The sequence below is a fragment of the Dryas octopetala genome, chromosome 1, assembly GCF_963921425.1.
Source record: "Dryas octopetala chromosome 1, drDryOcto1.1, whole genome shotgun sequence".
Classification (NCBI taxonomy): Eukaryota; Viridiplantae; Streptophyta; class Magnoliopsida; order Rosales; family Rosaceae; genus Dryas; species Dryas octopetala.
The window spans coordinates 9,002,455-9,019,714 of record NC_141366.1 but is presented as its reverse complement, the minus strand read 5'-3'; the positions used below and the strand labels follow the sequence as shown (position 1 = coordinate 9,019,714).

The window sequence follows — 17,260 nt, the reverse complement described above, 5'->3', positions numbered from 1 at the left end:
ATGGTAAGCCTAACCAGGTTGCATTATTGGGGTATCAATGTTGTTGGCTTCATACAGAGCTTACCTCCTCTCAACACTACACATCAACCGATACATGATAGATGGGATGGTAATATAAATGTGCAAGGAAATGATTGCTCTTGCTCAACTCAACAACCCACTTGAGATCAACTCAAAAAAAAAACACACACACACACATTATCATACCCCAATAATAATACATGGAAGCCTGAATTTAAATTTGAAGATGGTAATTAACTCTACTTTCTAATGGGGATTACATGTCTTAAATCTTAATCCCAATTAAGAAGTCTCATAGATTTGGTTTGGGGGAGAGTGTGTGAGGGTTGAGCAGACAAGGGGGAGGTGGGAAATGGACCCAACAGAGATATTCCATAGCCTATCATTGTCCCAATTTGTTGACTCATGGGACTGCTTCTGTCTTCCCTTTGACCCTAGCCTCACCTACTCTTTAATGCCCTGCTGCCATCCTGAAACTTACCTTCTGGCTACTCAGAATCTTGTCGACAAAAATAGCATCTATGTATTTATAATATTTTTATATATATATATATATACACATACATTTTTTTACAAAATACATTCATGTATTTATCATAAACTATATAATTCTTTACAAAAAAAAGAAAAAGAAGAAGCTATAAAAGTCATAATGGATCTAAAAATTTTGGATTACAACATTTCATGTTTCATATTTTTGTTATAATTTGAACCTCGATTACTTTTAACAATTAAGATATTGTTGATTTCACATTATTTGATAAATACAACTTATGAAAACTTTTTATGCCGGTAGTATTATTGAGATTTGAATGTCTCATACAGTCATACTTTTGATTACGAAAATCCAGTGTTTGACAGTAAAAAGAATATTTGTATGACCTATATCTTTTGATTTGCTACGGTGTTACACAGTTTCATTGTTAATTATTTGCACATCTTCCATGTTTGGAAGCTCTTTAAGGCTTTCACCATTTCACTGGTTGCGGTGAGTAACCACCTTTACTCCATTACTTGGGAAGACGAGGCCCATTTGGACCATTTATTCTGCATCTCAACCATACATTTTACAGGTTGCACAAATTTCTTATGAATCTGATGTGAGCTCCACAAGCTTGGTAAAATCAAGATTCGTGCAAATGGAATGGTTTAATAATGTTAGTTTGAAGCAAAACTATAGCACCTTAACATATACCATGACAAACCAGCTCTATATTAGTTAGAAATTGGTTACAACCCATCAAATGGTTGTGATGATGATACACATTTGTATCTGAATTTGCATAGGTTCATGAATTTGTTACGTTCTGGTAACCATATTGAGGAGGCCTTCTAACAAATTAGCACTTATGAAATAATACTTCTTACTGGTGAAACCACTTTAGAGTCTACCAACTTTTCTTTTATACACTAAAAATAACTTTATTTCGTTTTCAAATTGATCTGTGTAGGCAAGGCTTAAATCTGTGTATGCACGCTCGGCCAAAAAAACAGGGTTCTACAGTACCAAGTAAAAATTCAACTCCTGAAAATCATTGAAAGAATTTACAAGATTTGAGCTGCCAAAATAGGCTTACTAAACCAGTTACTCTCATCTTATGACGACATTCAACTTGCTCTGCACCAACTCCCTTACATTCCACTGCACAATTGAAACAATTTTTGAGGTTATGAGTTGCTTCTAAGAAGGAAACAAATGATTACAACCTATAGAACTACCTGCAACTTATTAATTTCCTCATCCGTAAGTGAGCGTTCCATGGACCTATATGCAATCCTGTAACAGTGACTGGTCATTCCTTTCTTGTTTGTGAAGTTGTCTATCAATTGCACCTGGCAATCATAGAATTGCACCTGGTATTTTAGTAAACTCCAAAACAAAACTTCCTATATGGAGCGATTGCAGAATACATTGCCAAGAATATGGATTACTCCACAAGACCCAATATAGTATTTTGGAGCAAAATGTTTGATGAACAAAGTTGAAAGAATATTAAAGTATATTGGTTTCACTGTGGAAATCATAGAAGAGTTATTTCTATGAACTGCATAATCTACAATTTTCCAAGTCATAAGAACAAATATAGTTTCTCGGAGCAAGATATCCAATGAGCAAAGTTGAAACTTAATAAATATAGTACTTTTGTATCTTCCAATTTTAAGCCACTTCAGTAGATATCATTGCATGAAACTAAATGCATTAAAATACCTTAAACTAGAGCTGCCTTTAATTTCCAACAATTGTCAAGATATCACTTCAATCTATAATTTTCGATGTCTACACCTCCAGAAAATCAATACAAATGAAAACTCTTAAAGGCATACCTCCTCAGCAAGATCTCCAGCAACTTCTCTAACAACTTCACATAAATTGTTTTCAGTGAAAGATTCATTGATCCAAAAACTAACATCTTTGTAACAAGGAGGATACTGAAAAATAAGAAAGAAAAAGAAACAGTAGCCTTATAAGAAATGTTTACAAGCAGTAATGTATCCAAGCATAAGCTACTAAAGTTCAAAAACCTGTATGAAAATCTTCAAATCAAAATTTCAAGCATCACTAGAAAACATGCACACGCACAACAAAAACATGTTAATTCCTCTGCGTGTGTGTGTTGCAGCAATACCTTTGAAAATGGCTTGAATTTGACTCCCAGCTTCCCACTTGAAAACTGTATCCAAAAATCCAAAATCAGATAATCAGATCTAATGGATTACAAAAATATGAGGGATTCTGATTATTTGATGATTTCACTTTTTAACAAGACTTACATTTAACAAAATCGTTACATCTGATAAAATAAAAAAAAAATAAAAAAGCATTGTTTAATGGATTCAGAAACTACCTGAGAGGTAAACCTCTCATCATTTGACCAGAAAAGCCGAATATCAGGGATGTCAAATAGAACCATTGCCAGCCGCTCCAATCCAAGTCCGAAAGCCCAAGCAACATTGTTTGTTTTTCCACTTCTTTTTAATATCTCTTGTTCTGTCACCCCACAACCCAAAACCTCCAACCACTTTTCCTGATATTGTATTCAATATCAGTTGATAAATGTTATGTAAAGCTAAAAAAAATCCATACACCGTAACTCAAAATATTTAGTTGCTGAACCTTTTCAACAAAAAAATTAATGACCATGGATTTCAAAAAAACTTGCCTAAGCATTTATTTCAACTACCAAGAGTCAATATAAGATATGATTATCCAAAGGTGTCCAAGTCCAAAGCAGGTTAAGAGCACCAGCTAATTTTATTTTATTTTTGTTTGAAGTGAGAGAAAGTAAAGCACTAGTCGAATATGAATAGAAACGATGAATAATAGAAAATGTCAGAATATAGAGAAATCTCTGAGGACTTGGACCCAACTTACATGAAGTATGAACCCAAAGGCAGATACGGTAGAGTTTTAAGTCGTCTAGTTAGGCTTACCAAATTTGCTATGTTGCATGACACACACACACACAGACATTTCATGTATAAACTTCACCATATGCTGTGCAATGTAAACAATCTTTGGCAAGAGTATGAGATATCTTATTAAGTCTTGTACTTTCTGATCCACATGCATTTAAATGCTTTGTGATTTTGTTTCTAAGGGTGTTCACTACATGTAATTTAGGACAGGCATCAAGTTCACTAGTTTAACCACCTAATTCTAGTCCACACTGGCGTACATAGATATCAAAGCCAACAGACATAGGCAACTAATAATATTGTGAAGTTGCCCTTACTTCATCTTGTCTCACTTGTGTATGTACCATTTTTTTTTTAAGTTGTTACTTGTTTGCAGTAAGGAAATAAGGCATGCCTCTGCATAATGTATAACTCTTGGTTACCTGTCAATGGAACAAAAAGAATCTCTACCAGAATGACACAAGAGAGAGACAAATAGAAGCAGAGCTTCCAACTTCAAAGTTTATATATTTTTTATCAAAAATAATCGGTAGGCAGATCCACAAACAAAAAATTAGAAACATATGCAATGTTTTTCCCCCCGAAATGATTGGAATCATTAGCATACCTTAAAAAAAATCTCAAGTTCAAATGATGGATTGGTAAATGGGAAATATGTATCAACCCAACGCATCTCCACAGCACCTGAAAATTTTAATTTAATCAACTCAGAGGTTCCAAATAAGTATACCGACATGATATATAGGATATATTATTAAAAAAATAAAATAAAAAAAAAATAAAAAAAAAAAACTAAGAAAATACTTGAAGAATTTCCAAAGAAAACAAAATTTCATATCCTTAATCGCTATTGTGCACATTATCCTTCAATATCACCTAAAAAATTACAAGTTAATATCTACTTTCAAATTTTATATGTGTGTCGATGAATGTATTGTGAATATTGTTACACAACCTGATGTGTTATGTTATCAGATTGTTATTAGGGTCACACTATCAAACATGATTCCATCTTATCAATGGCCGTCTGAACACATAATATGTCAGTTATAGATAACCCATTACCAATATTTTTTTGGATGCTAACACAGTCAAAATAGCATACCAAAATCATAGTTAAGTCTAAGAGATAATAAGCACAATTGTTCAAGATAGTAGTCACTCTTATTTTACCAAATAAGTGGCCTGCCAAACCCTCAAGACATTTCTTTAAGTCTTCAGCTGCATAAGATGTGGCATCTACCCCAGATGCCTCCCAATCGACTGGAGAAAAGACACGAACACCTTCCATCTATATGAACATGAAGTAATATCATCAGATAAGACAGAATACCAAGAAGCTAATACAAAAGCTTTATTGAAAGCATTAAGATAAGACACCTGATGGAACACAGGATAGTGAGTTGAGTCAATGGAATCCCTACGGTATACATCTCCTGTTACAAGGAAATGGGTGTGTCCTCTTCTCAATAATTCTGCCTGATGAGCACTTGTATGACACCTCAAAACAGTCTGAGAGTCCACATAGTATGTATCATTATAACTTCGACTTACATGATCAGCAGGAACCAAAACGTCATCAAAATTCTGAAAGAATTGAATTCAATTTACTGTCAGGAAGAAAGTCAAAATGGCTCTTTCACAATTGGGGTATCTCATGACCCAATGTTTTATGAAATCAAACGTTAATAAGGGCTATTCATCATTAATTGGGTATGTCGTAAATGTTTAATGAAATCGGACTCATACCTCTTTCACAGACACAAGTGGGCAAAGATCATCAAACTTATCGAACTTGTTTGAGTAATTCGTGTCAAAATACTCGTATATTGCATTCTTCAGAATCCCAAGTGGGTGCTGATCTCTTCTGTGGAGTTGCATCCCAAGCTTTGCAAAAATTGTATCCGGAACATTGTTTGTGGGGTCATCCCTCAACACATCTACAAACCCATAATCCAAACATATCAAGCCACTAATGGTTTTTCAGAAAAGTAATGCAATTTTTGAATTGCCTACATGTCCAATACAGTATAGGAGCAAGATGTGAGAATTCTAATGAGCTTCAAGATGATTGTTATGCCATAAAAAACACACTGGCATTGTACTGTGCCAAACCAATAACAGTATACCAGACGAATGCAATGGATTGAAGTGAAATACAACTCTCGAAGAAGTTGTATCAGAAACAACTTCACGTGGGCTAACTCAAACTCCATCATTTAGGTAACTGAAGAAACCCAAAATAAAGAACTCTCCATGCAATGAAGACCAGACTAGAATGACTGTAAAATTTTCAGGTTTGCATTCTAGGATTTATCAATTCAATGTTGTTGGTTGTTTTTCCTAAGCAATTTGATGTTGTTGATTCATCCTCGGAAAGCCCAGTATCCAAATATCGTAAAAGAGCTTCAAAACCTCCAGGGCATGATCCTTCATTTCACCTAATAGTAATACCCACAAGAGTATACCAAAAAAAATGCACGACTTTTCAACCTACCAAATTGCATAGGGGACAAAGTGCAATGCAGCAATAAATACATAGTAATAAAAACTGGACTAACCCATATTTATTACAGTTTCATAGCATACCCACAAGAGATAAGCAAGAAATTCACAACTTTGGACCAACATAGTTGTAGAAATGCAAGCCAAATTCAAAAATTTCACTGAACCACTACAGTATAACAGTAAGAAGCTCAAACCCAAGAGCAAAAAACATGAAGAAAATGGTCAAAGTTACCATCTTTGGAAATCTTGACGCCACCAAGCTCCAGCACTGAAGCCACTGGCTGCCTCCATTTCTTGCTGTGAAGCTTATCAGAGGAAAGAGCTGCAGAAGAAGAAGAGAGAGGCAGGCAGAAGGTGAAGCTTCTTAAGCCATTTCTGCGGAGAGAGAGAGAGGTTTTGGAGAAGAGAATGGCTTGCGCAAATGAGATGGCCGTTGCCATTCTCGTTGGGAGTTGGGACTGAGAGCTGTGCGTGGCAACCACTGTAGTCTCTTATCGATGATTTGGGGTTTTGTTTTTCTCTGGTTTTTTTTTTGGGGGGGGGGGGGGGGGGGGAGGGGGGTATCCACACCACCCTAATCCACTAAGTTGACCACCCTACTTAAATTTTTGCCCCTTTGTACCTATTTTGCCCCTGCTTTAAAAAAAAAAAAAACCATCTCCACTTTGGCCGGCCACCCCTCCCCGCCGCTGGCGCAACCCCACCCCCTCCCCACCGCCGGCGCGACCCCACCCCTCCCCTTCGCCGGTCGACCCCACCCCTCCCAAGCGAAGACCCACCCACCTAGGTGAAGACCCACCCACCCAGGCGAAGACCCGATCGGCCCAGGCGAAGACCCGACGACCCCTTCGCCGGCGATCTTCCTTTTCCGGCAGAGTTGAGACGCCGGACCACTTGGGTTTTGTTCCCCAGGTCACGGCGAGTCCAACCCTGGTCTTCCCTTGTTTATCCGACCACCGTGCGCGGCTAATCGACGTCGTGACCCGATCGGCCCCTTCGTCGGCGATCTTCCTTTTTTGGCGAAGTTGAGACGCCGGACCACTTGGGTTTTGTTCCCCAGGTCACGGCGGGTCCAACCATGGTCTTCCCTTGTTCATCCGACCACCGTGCGCGGCTAATCGACGTCGTGAAGCTCCGCGGCGGCGGGGAGAGGTGGCCGGCCAAAATTGGAGAAATAGTTTTTTTTTTTAATGCAGGGGCAAAATGGGCACAAAGGGGTAAAAATTTAAGTGGGTGGTCAACTTAGTGGATTAGGGTGGTGTGAATAGCCCCCCCTTTATTTTTTTCTTGTTTTGTTTTTTTTAATAATAATCCCGGATTTGGATTGGGTTTGGGTTGGCCCAAAATACAAAACTGGAATTCGTAGTGTAATAGAACTCAAAAAGCCCACCTCATACTGGGCCTAAAGCCCATGCATATTATCATGGCCTAGTCCAGCAATGAAAAACCAAAAAGAATTAATCCATTAATTGTTTTTTTCTTCCTGTGACTGTGCCACTGTGCCAGTATCATGAAATGATGAAATCAATGATCTTAAACACAGATCTTGAATTAAAGAATACCAAACAAATAAGTAAATAACTGTGTAAAGGTACTAAAATCAATTGGGCTGGCCTCTTAGTGTGAGATCTCATCTTTTAAAAAGACTAGCTAACCTTTTATTGCTTTCCATTAATTTTGTAGGGTGTGAATGAAATTTGAGATTGGTTGGGAGTGATCTTATTATATATCTATCTACAATGAATAAAGTTGATGAAACTAAAATAGGTTCATGTCGTCCTTGATTTAAAATTGTTACCATGTCATGTCGTTTCATTATTAGGGTAGGTATATTATGGAAAGAGAAAGTTGTTAGGGTAGGCATTAATGTTCAGTCCCATGTATCTTTCCCAACCACCTACACTACATGAGACACAAACTAGTAAAACAACCATTATTACCATTATTATTATTAATATTGATAAGTATGAATGTATGATTGTATAATCAATAATGAGATCACAAAAGAAACATCATCATTTTTATTTTTCGTTTTCTTTTTGGGTTGAAAAGTATATACACGATTGATTAGTAGATGATTGTAGATTGCATGTGGCTCAAATTATGGCCCATATATTGAGATGATCCTATTTATTATTCCATCATTTTTAATCATTTTAATCGATAAATTACGTAAATAACACCTTTAATTGCGTGTATAATGCAAAAGTTGCTTAAATTACATAAAATAAAAAAGAAAATAATGTAGCCAAAAAGAAAAAAGAAAATAATAACATTATTGCTTGGTAGTTTTGCATCCTATATCATGTATTATATTTTCAGAAGAAAAATGTTTGTGTCCATATGTAAAGGATTAATATTATAAGTCAATCACAATTTAAAACATAATTTTTCTCTCTTAATTATCTGTCTCGTTACAAAATAAATACTTGTTATTTTGTGATTGACTTATAAAGAAAAAAATATATAAGTAAATAGTCAAACATGATTTTTGTTTTCTCGGTAAAGATAGAGAAAAATAGTCAAATTAGTCGAACTTAATTTTGTTGTAAATGTAAAGGTTTAAGTCCTCTACCATCCAAGTTATAACCCCCAACATCATTCATTGCATTGAAGATAAGGAAAAATATATGGGTTTATAAGGTAGGTTTCCTACCAATCTTTATACTTCAACGTTGAGATTGAAAATGATCATTGCCACCTCATGAAATAATATTGGCAAATAACTAATGATATATGAGGTAAGTGAGAAAACAAAAAAAACCCCAAGATAAAGTGAATATCATGCTATGGATCACCAAATAATGGTTTGTGTGGTGAGAATAAGATAGAGAGTAGACCACCTTGTTGTCTTTAGACTAAACAAGATACTATTCTTTACTTTATCTTGTTGGCCTCCCTTAATTAAACATAGAACTGATTCAACTGAATATGATACTGTACAGATACTATCCATTATTATGCCCTTTCATTGCCCATCAAAACCTTTTTTTATTTTTCGATCATCCTTTCAAGAAATCTATATTCCATTCTATCACAATTCATACAAGTTGCTTTACTTTGTTCACTTGCTTAACATCTTGTTTATATCAAGTTTTTATTGTACTTTTGTCCTATGTGAACTGGAAGTACTACTTCCCTTTTATCTTGTTAGGCTCCAGTTGCAATTGATCCCATTTCTCAATGTTAAAGACCCTTAAAAAAAAAAAAAAACTATGAAAGAATTACTTTTTTTATTTATTTTCTTACAATCAGATCTCAGCATGTTAAAGCCTTAAAGGTGACAACAATAGATCACCAAATTAATAATTAGGTCAAAATTCTTGTCTGATATAGGGTCCAAGTCCAACCAATGACCTCTACTTGACATCTGAAGTGTGTAGCACGGCACCCTTTATTCCTCAATTACTCTGCTTAATAATAACTAATCAAGTTTGTTTTTGAATTGAAGCTAAAAAAACATGATCAATTGACCAAGGGTCCAAGTCCAACCATGTACTATACATCAGTTTTCATTCTTTCTTATGTCAAAAATGACATTTACCTTAAATATAGCGTAATAAATAATATCGATATTTCATGTCAAAATTAGAGATAATGAAAAGTCAACAACTTTTAACTTGAAATAACAAAAAAAAAAAAAAAAAAACAGGTAGGACTCACGGGTATGCATTGAAAAGCATATTTTTTTTGCATACTCAAAGCTTTTAGATTCCAAATCCAAATCCCTATTTCCCGGATTAAAAAAAAAAGAAAAGCAAAGCATATGGAAAAAAGAATTGATATTGTACATTGAAATTGCTCTAGGATAAAAAAATGAGTTTATCCACATACCCACCCGTTTCCTGCGGGTTCGGAACGTACCCGCTGCTGAGAGGGCATAGTCGGTAGAGGCAGTACACTGGTGGTTGAAGCTTCATCTTTTAGGCTCCTAGATTTCTAACTAGAGTGATGTGTAGACACAGTGGGGACCACACCACCCTAGCTCACAAGCCAAAATGGAACATATACATTGTACTATTGTAGTGTTACTGTGTTAGCTTCCCGACTCTGGAACAGAATCAATAAGGGTGGCAAATTTTGACATTCAATAACACGGTTTGAATTTGACGTGAAATTAATGGGTTTAGATTGACTATTTATTGACATAAAAATGAATATGACATGATATATTAAACACAAATAATAAATGAGTTAGATTAGTGTTAAGTAGTGTATCACAATTGTGACATGTTAAACATGTTTAATTAGTATTATATGAAGAAAATGAATAAATTTTCTCATTTTTTAATATATATTATATGATCTATTGTATAATTATTACTTATTTAGTTATTTATATATGATTTTATTTGTATTATGAATTAAATGTTTTTTATATTTGAAAGGTAATGCATAATTAATTACTTTGTTTAAAGATACAAAAAATTATGTTTAAGTTTTGATTTATTAGATATATGGATTAATTTAAAAATGACAAGATTATAAATAGGTTGAGTTAACGTTAAGTCATTCTACACGATTAATTAAACAAGTAAAATTAAGATTAACCAGTATTTAACACAACTTACAAGACACGAATCCCATATGACACAAATTATTGCCAGCCCTAAGAATCAGTGGCATAACCCAGTAATTTCACCACCGGGTCAAGGGCATTCACGCCAATTCGTATATAGTTGGTGGTTACACACTGATTGATTCTTGTCTTCCTCGCCACTACTACAACTGTTAGCTGTCTGTGGAATTGTGGATGCTCTCTCTCTCCTCTCCCTATAAACTCAGACCAACGACACGAGGGGACAGACAGCGCGCGAGAGATCTAGGCATATTTTTTTAGAGAGAGAAAGCAGCAGAGTTTCTAGAGAGAGAAAATGAGGGAACCAGCGAGCGACGTGTCGTCGTCGCCACCACCACCTCAGGCTCTGCTGGAGAGGCTCAAGGATTACGGCCAGGAAGACACTTTTGCCCTCTGGGACGAGCTCTCCTCCGACGAACGCCAGCTTCTCGTCAAGGAGATCGAGGTCATTTCCCCTTTAGATCTCTTTTTCTCTGCTTCCGTTTCGTTTCAGTTTTCTCGGGAACCAAACAGCTGATAGTGATAGTTTTTTAGCTGAATTTTCATAAATTGTCTGCTTGTACTGAATGCTGATACAAACGAATTGATTGCATTGTTAATTTTGTTTGCGAATCGGGAGATTGATGCAATTGTGTTTGTAATTTTGCGCAGAGTTTAGATCTTTCGAGAATCGATCGAATCATACGGTGTTCGATTCAATCTCACGGTAAGTATCTTGCTACGTACATGCACGCATAATAATTATAGTATAATTCTGATGGATTTTTGGATTGGTTTTGTAGGGTTACCGACGGCGGCGATTGAGCCGGTGCCGGAGAGTAATGTGTCGTCCGTGGAGGAGCGAACGCTTGAGGACAGAGAGAGATGGTGGAAGATGGGTTTGAAAGCTATCCATGAGGGAAAGTTGGCTGTGTTACTCTTATCTGGTGGACAGGTGAGGTTCTATTTTCAATTATGTTTATAACTTTTTTGGATATGTTGCTTAATGTGGCTTTGCTTGGTATTCATTGCTCTTACTTAATGTTGAACTTTACACTCATCAAAAAGAGAACCTATTAATTTAATAATGCTGTTTTAAGTGGGGGTTCATTTGGGATCTCTCTCTCTTTCTCTCTCTCTCTGAAACTATAACTTTTGGTATGATGTTCCTTTTCGGGGTTGTGTGCATAAAGACAAGTGGATGATAGATAAAGTACGCGCACTTAATAATGCGAAAGCAAACTTTATTAATAGTTTAATCACCCCCTCTCTGTAACTATTATTTTGCTATGATGTTGCTTTATGGAATTATAAATAATTCTACAGATAATCTCTCTCTCTTTCTCTCTGGTTGGTATGATGTTATTTTCTTGATGTCCATTTGTGACAATTGTTGATGCACTTAGTGATGGAAAAGCATGGAATATGGTTTGTCCCATGAGTCATCATTATTTACAACAGAGTTACTTTATAGGATTCCAAACTTCTTTGTTTTTTCTTTCTTGGGGAGGGGGGATGTACCGTGTAAAATGAAATTTTCTAACACTGTAGCTCATTCTCTGGTAACATTTGGAACATGATAATGGAGGAACCCTATTTACTTGAGCATCACTAGATGTGAAATCTAAACATGTTCAGGTTTCTATTCTAGGTCAATACTTCTGAAAATGATTTAAAGCCTATGAAGATCGTGTCAGGGACCCATCTTCGTCAGCTTCCTGACTCAGATAATCACATTTTTCAGTGTTGTGTGCACAAGCCTCGTAATTCTCTGGATAATACATTTTGTGGTAATGCAAGCCACTAGCAATTTACTTTTATAATAGAATGATTTAAACATATAATTCTTCAGGACAACCATCTTCATTCAATGAAAGAGGCCAAGTATGATAAGATCATAAGAATAAAATTTGCATGGTTGAGTTGAACCTGTTTCTTACATTTTCTGTTTGGAATGCATGAGCGACTGAATCGATTCCCAATAGACCCATCTTTCTTAATCTTGTAGGATTTTGCTTTTTCTTGCTGTTTTGAAACTTTTTACTGCTTAAAATGTAGAAAGATTACTATGGTATTTTGTGTCACTGCAAAGTCGTTAGTTTTAATTGATTGAGAACACAACTTATATATAAGATGGATTATGGGCATGGACTAAGTAATATATAGGTGCATAGGTAACCTTCCCAAAAATGGGAAGATTCCCCTCAATCCCCATTGCATAGAATACTGTTTGACCATGTTTCTGGTTTGAGGATTTTGAAGATATGTGGATTGGTCTTTCCAATATGTTTTGTTGAGGTGAGCAGCGTGGACAAGAATAAATTTGTCACACTGCTTCCAACATGGGTTGCTTCTGCAAATTTTCTGTATACCTTACTAAGTTGTTTAAATTCTATTCCAGCATTTTTCTTTTTCAAGTGTGAGATTGGCTGTTTTTTGCAGGGAACTCGGCTTGGAAGTTCAGATCCAAAAGGATGTTTCAGTAAGTATTAGTTTTGATTAACCTGATTTTGAAGCATTTTTTTCTGTAACAAAACTCTCTCTCTCTCTCTCTCTCTCTCTCTCTCTCTCTCTCTCTCTCACTCACTCTCACTCATACACACACACAGACTCATGGCTTTTTTTCAGGAATTTCTATACCATCATACCTTTGTGTTAAGTTTAACCTGAAATGGTTATCTTATCTGTACTTTTTATACTTATATTTTAGATATTGGGCTTCCGTCTGGAAAGTCGCTTTTTCAACTTCAAGCTGAGCGGATTTTGTGTGTTCAGAGGCTAGCTGCTCAGGCTACAAATGATGGTAGAATTTTATTTCTGTCTTTTCCTTTCTCTCTTTTCATTCCAGAGGCTAGGCTACAAAACAGGGTATCCACCCACTACTGATAAACCCCTTGGTCTTGGTAAAGGTTATATGACACACTATTGGCTCGTACCAGCTGAGCTGGAACTTTTATGGTTCATTGCAAGAGGTTCTGTATGTTCTTAAGTAATTTGAATAGTCATACTAATTACTATATTATTCAGGTTCAACTGCTCCACTGCAAATACATTGGTATATTATGACCAGTCCATTCACTGATGAAACCACACAGAAATTTTTTGAAAATCATAAATACTTTGGGCTTGAAGCTGACCAGGTAAGAAGTTCCCAGATTCTTTCTTCTTAAATTTTTCTAAAAGTTAATTTGTTCTAGGGTGCTTTTGCTTGTTCTGAAGGAAACAGGGCTTTTGTTTACTTTTCTTAAGGTCACACTTCCTTGATGCAGGTCACCTTCTTTCAGCAAGGGACCATACCCTGTGTTTCAAAGGATGGTAGATTTATCATGGAAACTCCATACAGAGTATGATTTCCTTTTGTGCTAGAGCTTATTTAGAAACCTTGCTCTGTTTGAACCCCCTTTTTCAGGCTTTGTAGTGCTTTGCAATATTTCTTTCTTTCCTTAGAGCTATATGTTTTATGGAATATACCAAACAACATTAGGATAATGTATTGTTTTACAAGGTAGGATAAGTACAAAGAGCTTGAAGAGCGGTAGGATACAAAATTCCACTTTTGATTAATAATAAATGAAGTTGCTTCATGTCATGGTTTATTTTGAATCCTACTGCTTCTCTTCTGTTGGCCAATCTCTAAAATGATCATAGTAATTACTGGGGAGCAAATTTATGCCCATGGATTAGTCAGGTGCTAAATCCCACCAGAAAAAGATATACAAAGGGCAATGTTGAAAGGTGAGTGATAATATTTGGAGAAAAGTTGCTTTAAGAATTGTGTTTGTTTATGAAAGAAGCGCTCATGTATCTACAATTTTACTAATTAGGTACAATCGAGTAGACTGGAAGTAAACAAGATTCCTGCCTAATCTTTCTTCGTCAAATGTCCTCGGAGAAAGCTATAGAATTCTGAAAAATTGTTATTGAGACTACCTTAATTATTTTCTTGTTTTTTACCTTCTACATTTTTTGTATGGGCGCATGCACGCACTCACATTATTTACCATTCCACAAAGGTTATGATTTACTGTCACAAAAAACAGGCTGTGATTAACATCAGTTTATTTTTTAAGCCAGGTGGCTAAGGCTCCAGATGGAAACGGAGGGGTATATTCAGGTGTTTTTCTATAATATTTGTCGATTACTACTGCTGAGCTTAATTTCCTAATTTTTCTTCTGGCTTGGGAAATACTCATTAATTAATTGGATCCCTATTTTTTGATCAGCTTTGAAATCTTCAAGATTATTAGATGATATGGCTACAAGAGGAATTAAATATGTGGATTGCTATGGAGTTGACAATGCACTGGTGAGATTTCTTCCTTTCTGCATAACGTGTGTGGTTTTCTAGAAGTGAAAACAAAAGGGGGGAAATTGAAATTCTTTCTCTTCCATTATTTGGTTGGTCAAGGAAGAAAGTACACATATTCTTTTTCTCCTCTCAGGCACCAAGAATTTTAACCGAAAATAGGTGATATATAGTAGAAAGTTGGGTAGAAGGAACCAAACCTACCATTATGTAGTTTTGTTTTATTTTTCTCTACATTCAGATAATACATTTCCTCTAATTTTCTTTTTATTTTGAAATTAAACCAACCAGAGTGTTAAATTTCTCTTTGTTAATTGAAGACTTGGAAGTTCTTATTTAAAGGCATAGTGATTAGGTTCTTGAAAGCAGGTTCGTGTAGCTGATCCAACTTTCGTGGGTTATTTCATTGATAAAGGTGTTGCATCTGCTGCAAAAGTTGTTCGTAAGGTACTCTTGTATGAACATGTACCATTCCATACATATTAAATTTAAGAAGGATATATTACATTTTGAGTTACTTGGGGTTTTTGGTTACAGGCATACCCCCAAGAAAAGGTTGGTGTGTTTGTACGTCGAGGAAAAGGTGGACCTCTTACTGTGGTTGAATACAGTGAGATGGATTCATCTATGGCTTCTGCAATAAATCAAGAAACTGGACGTCTTCGTTTTTGTTGGAGTAATGTAATGTCTATTGTCACCTTCTCTGACCCACTATTGCTTGCTTTTGAAATAATACTGTCTTGTAGATTCTATGTATATGCTTTAGTGTATTGAGGTCCATTTGCTTGCATGGAAACTTCTAAATTGTTGACTCTCAGTAGCGTTAACTGAGTTTTTGGGTGGGAAAATGATTGCGGTGATCAGTTGATGAAATTAATTTTTCATTTATGTTTAAGAATTAATTCTATTTAAAATTTAGTCATCTCACTATATGCTTGATGTGTTCTGTAGTAATGTGAACTTATGTGCATATGCTTTTTTGGTGCATACGGTTTAATGTTAACATTACTTGTATATATCTCAACCATTAAGAGGAGCTCATATGTTTAATGTCAACAACTCTTGCCACAACGTGTTTTTCAGGTGTGCTTACACATGTTTACATTAGATTTTCTAAACCAAGTGGCAAATGGCCTCGAGAAAGATAGCATGTTAGTCTCTCTCTCTCTCTCTCTCTCTCTCTCTCTCTCTCTCTCTCTCTCTCTCTCTGTTTCTTTTTTTGTTATTGGTTCCCTATAGTGTGGTTGATTTATTATGCTTACTATCATCTAGCATTTGTTTTATGTTCATAGATGCAAAATAAGTTAAATAACTGAACTTTTATTGTCTGTGAAGTTGTAGATGATAGCTTTCTAAGACTTTTATTTTGGATATTATTGTACCTATCGGCAGCCCTAGAGATGCTATGCCTTCATCATAGCAAATGAAAACACTGATGAAATGCATACCACATGTGACATGTTGACATTACAAAGTAGAATGCAATTTTTAATATGAATTTTGCTTTTGGCTCATACGTCATCAGCATCTTGCATTTGGAGTTTCTCCTACAAAGTTTTGGTTTTAGCTACTATGAAGATGTTATTGTAAACATGCTTTTGTGAATGCAGTTCCCATCTTGCTGAGAAGAAAATTCCTTCTATCCATGGACATACAATGGGATTCAAACTAGAGCAGTTCATATTTGATGCGTTTCCATATGCACCTTCAACTGCCCTTTTTGAGGTGACTTTATTTCCCCTCTTTTTAGTCCAGCATCAACATTTTTCTTAACTTTCCAGTGCTAAGGACGAAATTTATTTGCCAAATATTCAGGTATTGCGTGAAGAAGAGTTTGCACCAGTAAAAAATGCAAATGGGTCAAATTTTGACACTCCAGATAGTGCTAGGCTTCTTGTTCTCCGACTTCACACTCGTTGGGTAGTTGCCGCTGGTGGATTCTTAACACATTCAGTGCCCTTATATGCAACTGGTAATTCATGCATTTTTGTTTTCAACATGTCTAGCTGATTTAGAATCTCTGTGCTCTTGTTAATTTAGTTCTTAGATCTCTGACACCATTGATCTTGAATCCAGGTGTAGAGGTGTCACCGCTTTGTTCTTATGCCGGAGAAAACCTAGAAACTATTTGCCGTGGAAGAACCTTCCATGCCCCTTGTGAGATTACCTTCTGACAAGAGTTAAAAGAATTACTTTGTTGTTAATTTGTGCGGCTGTATTCTTACCTTAAAACAACTAGAGTGAGTGAGCGAGTTAGGTCCATCCATCTCGTTGACGTTTTGAGATAGATTAGTGGGTGATTTGCGGTGTATAATATGGTCTTGGTATATTTTGGTCATCGCCAAACTCAATCAATATATGTTTTGCAATTTTATTATTTGGCTACCATGCCCTTAATGATTTGCCCTATTTATGGATTTCCTCTTTGTGAGTTTTCATAACCAAACAAA

General features: G+C 35.8%; 2 protein-coding genes across 2 annotated transcripts; one reads left to right on the top strand and one right to left on the bottom strand.

The window, feature by feature from the left end:
* Window positions 1–1,417: 1,417 nt before the first annotated feature.
* Window positions 1,418–6,444, bottom strand: LOC147297443 (phenylalanyl-tRNA synthetase class IIc family protein). The gene is made up of 10 exons (XM_086249161.1): window positions 6,179–6,444; window positions 5,188–5,378; window positions 4,819–5,025; window positions 4,612–4,729; window positions 4,046–4,122; window positions 2,868–3,047; window positions 2,649–2,693; window positions 2,347–2,451; window positions 1,741–1,854; window positions 1,418–1,663 (listed from the first exon to the last, which is right to left on the bottom strand). Exons 1-10 carry the CDS (start codon window positions 6,384–6,386, stop codon window positions 1,613–1,615), a joined length of 1,296 nt encoding a protein of 431 aa, XP_086105287.1. The 5' UTR covers window positions 6,387–6,444; the 3' UTR covers window positions 1,418–1,612.
* Window positions 6,445–10,682: 4,238 nt separating this feature from the next.
* LOC147297442 (UDP-N-acetylglucosamine diphosphorylase 1-like) lies at window positions 10,683–17,187 on the top strand. The gene is made up of 15 exons (XM_086236859.1): window positions 10,683–10,970; window positions 11,177–11,231; window positions 11,308–11,459; window positions 12,947–12,986; window positions 13,215–13,307; window positions 13,532–13,644; window positions 13,774–13,848; window positions 14,579–14,618; window positions 14,728–14,810; window positions 15,180–15,257; window positions 15,348–15,491; window positions 15,894–15,961; window positions 16,421–16,535; window positions 16,626–16,782; window positions 16,887–17,187. The coding sequence occupies exons 1-15, from the start codon at window positions 10,821–10,823 to the stop codon at window positions 16,982–16,984; spliced, it is 1,461 nt and encodes a 486-aa protein (XP_086092985.1). The 5' UTR covers window positions 10,683–10,820; the 3' UTR covers window positions 16,985–17,187.
* Window positions 17,188–17,260: the final 73 nt, after the last annotated feature.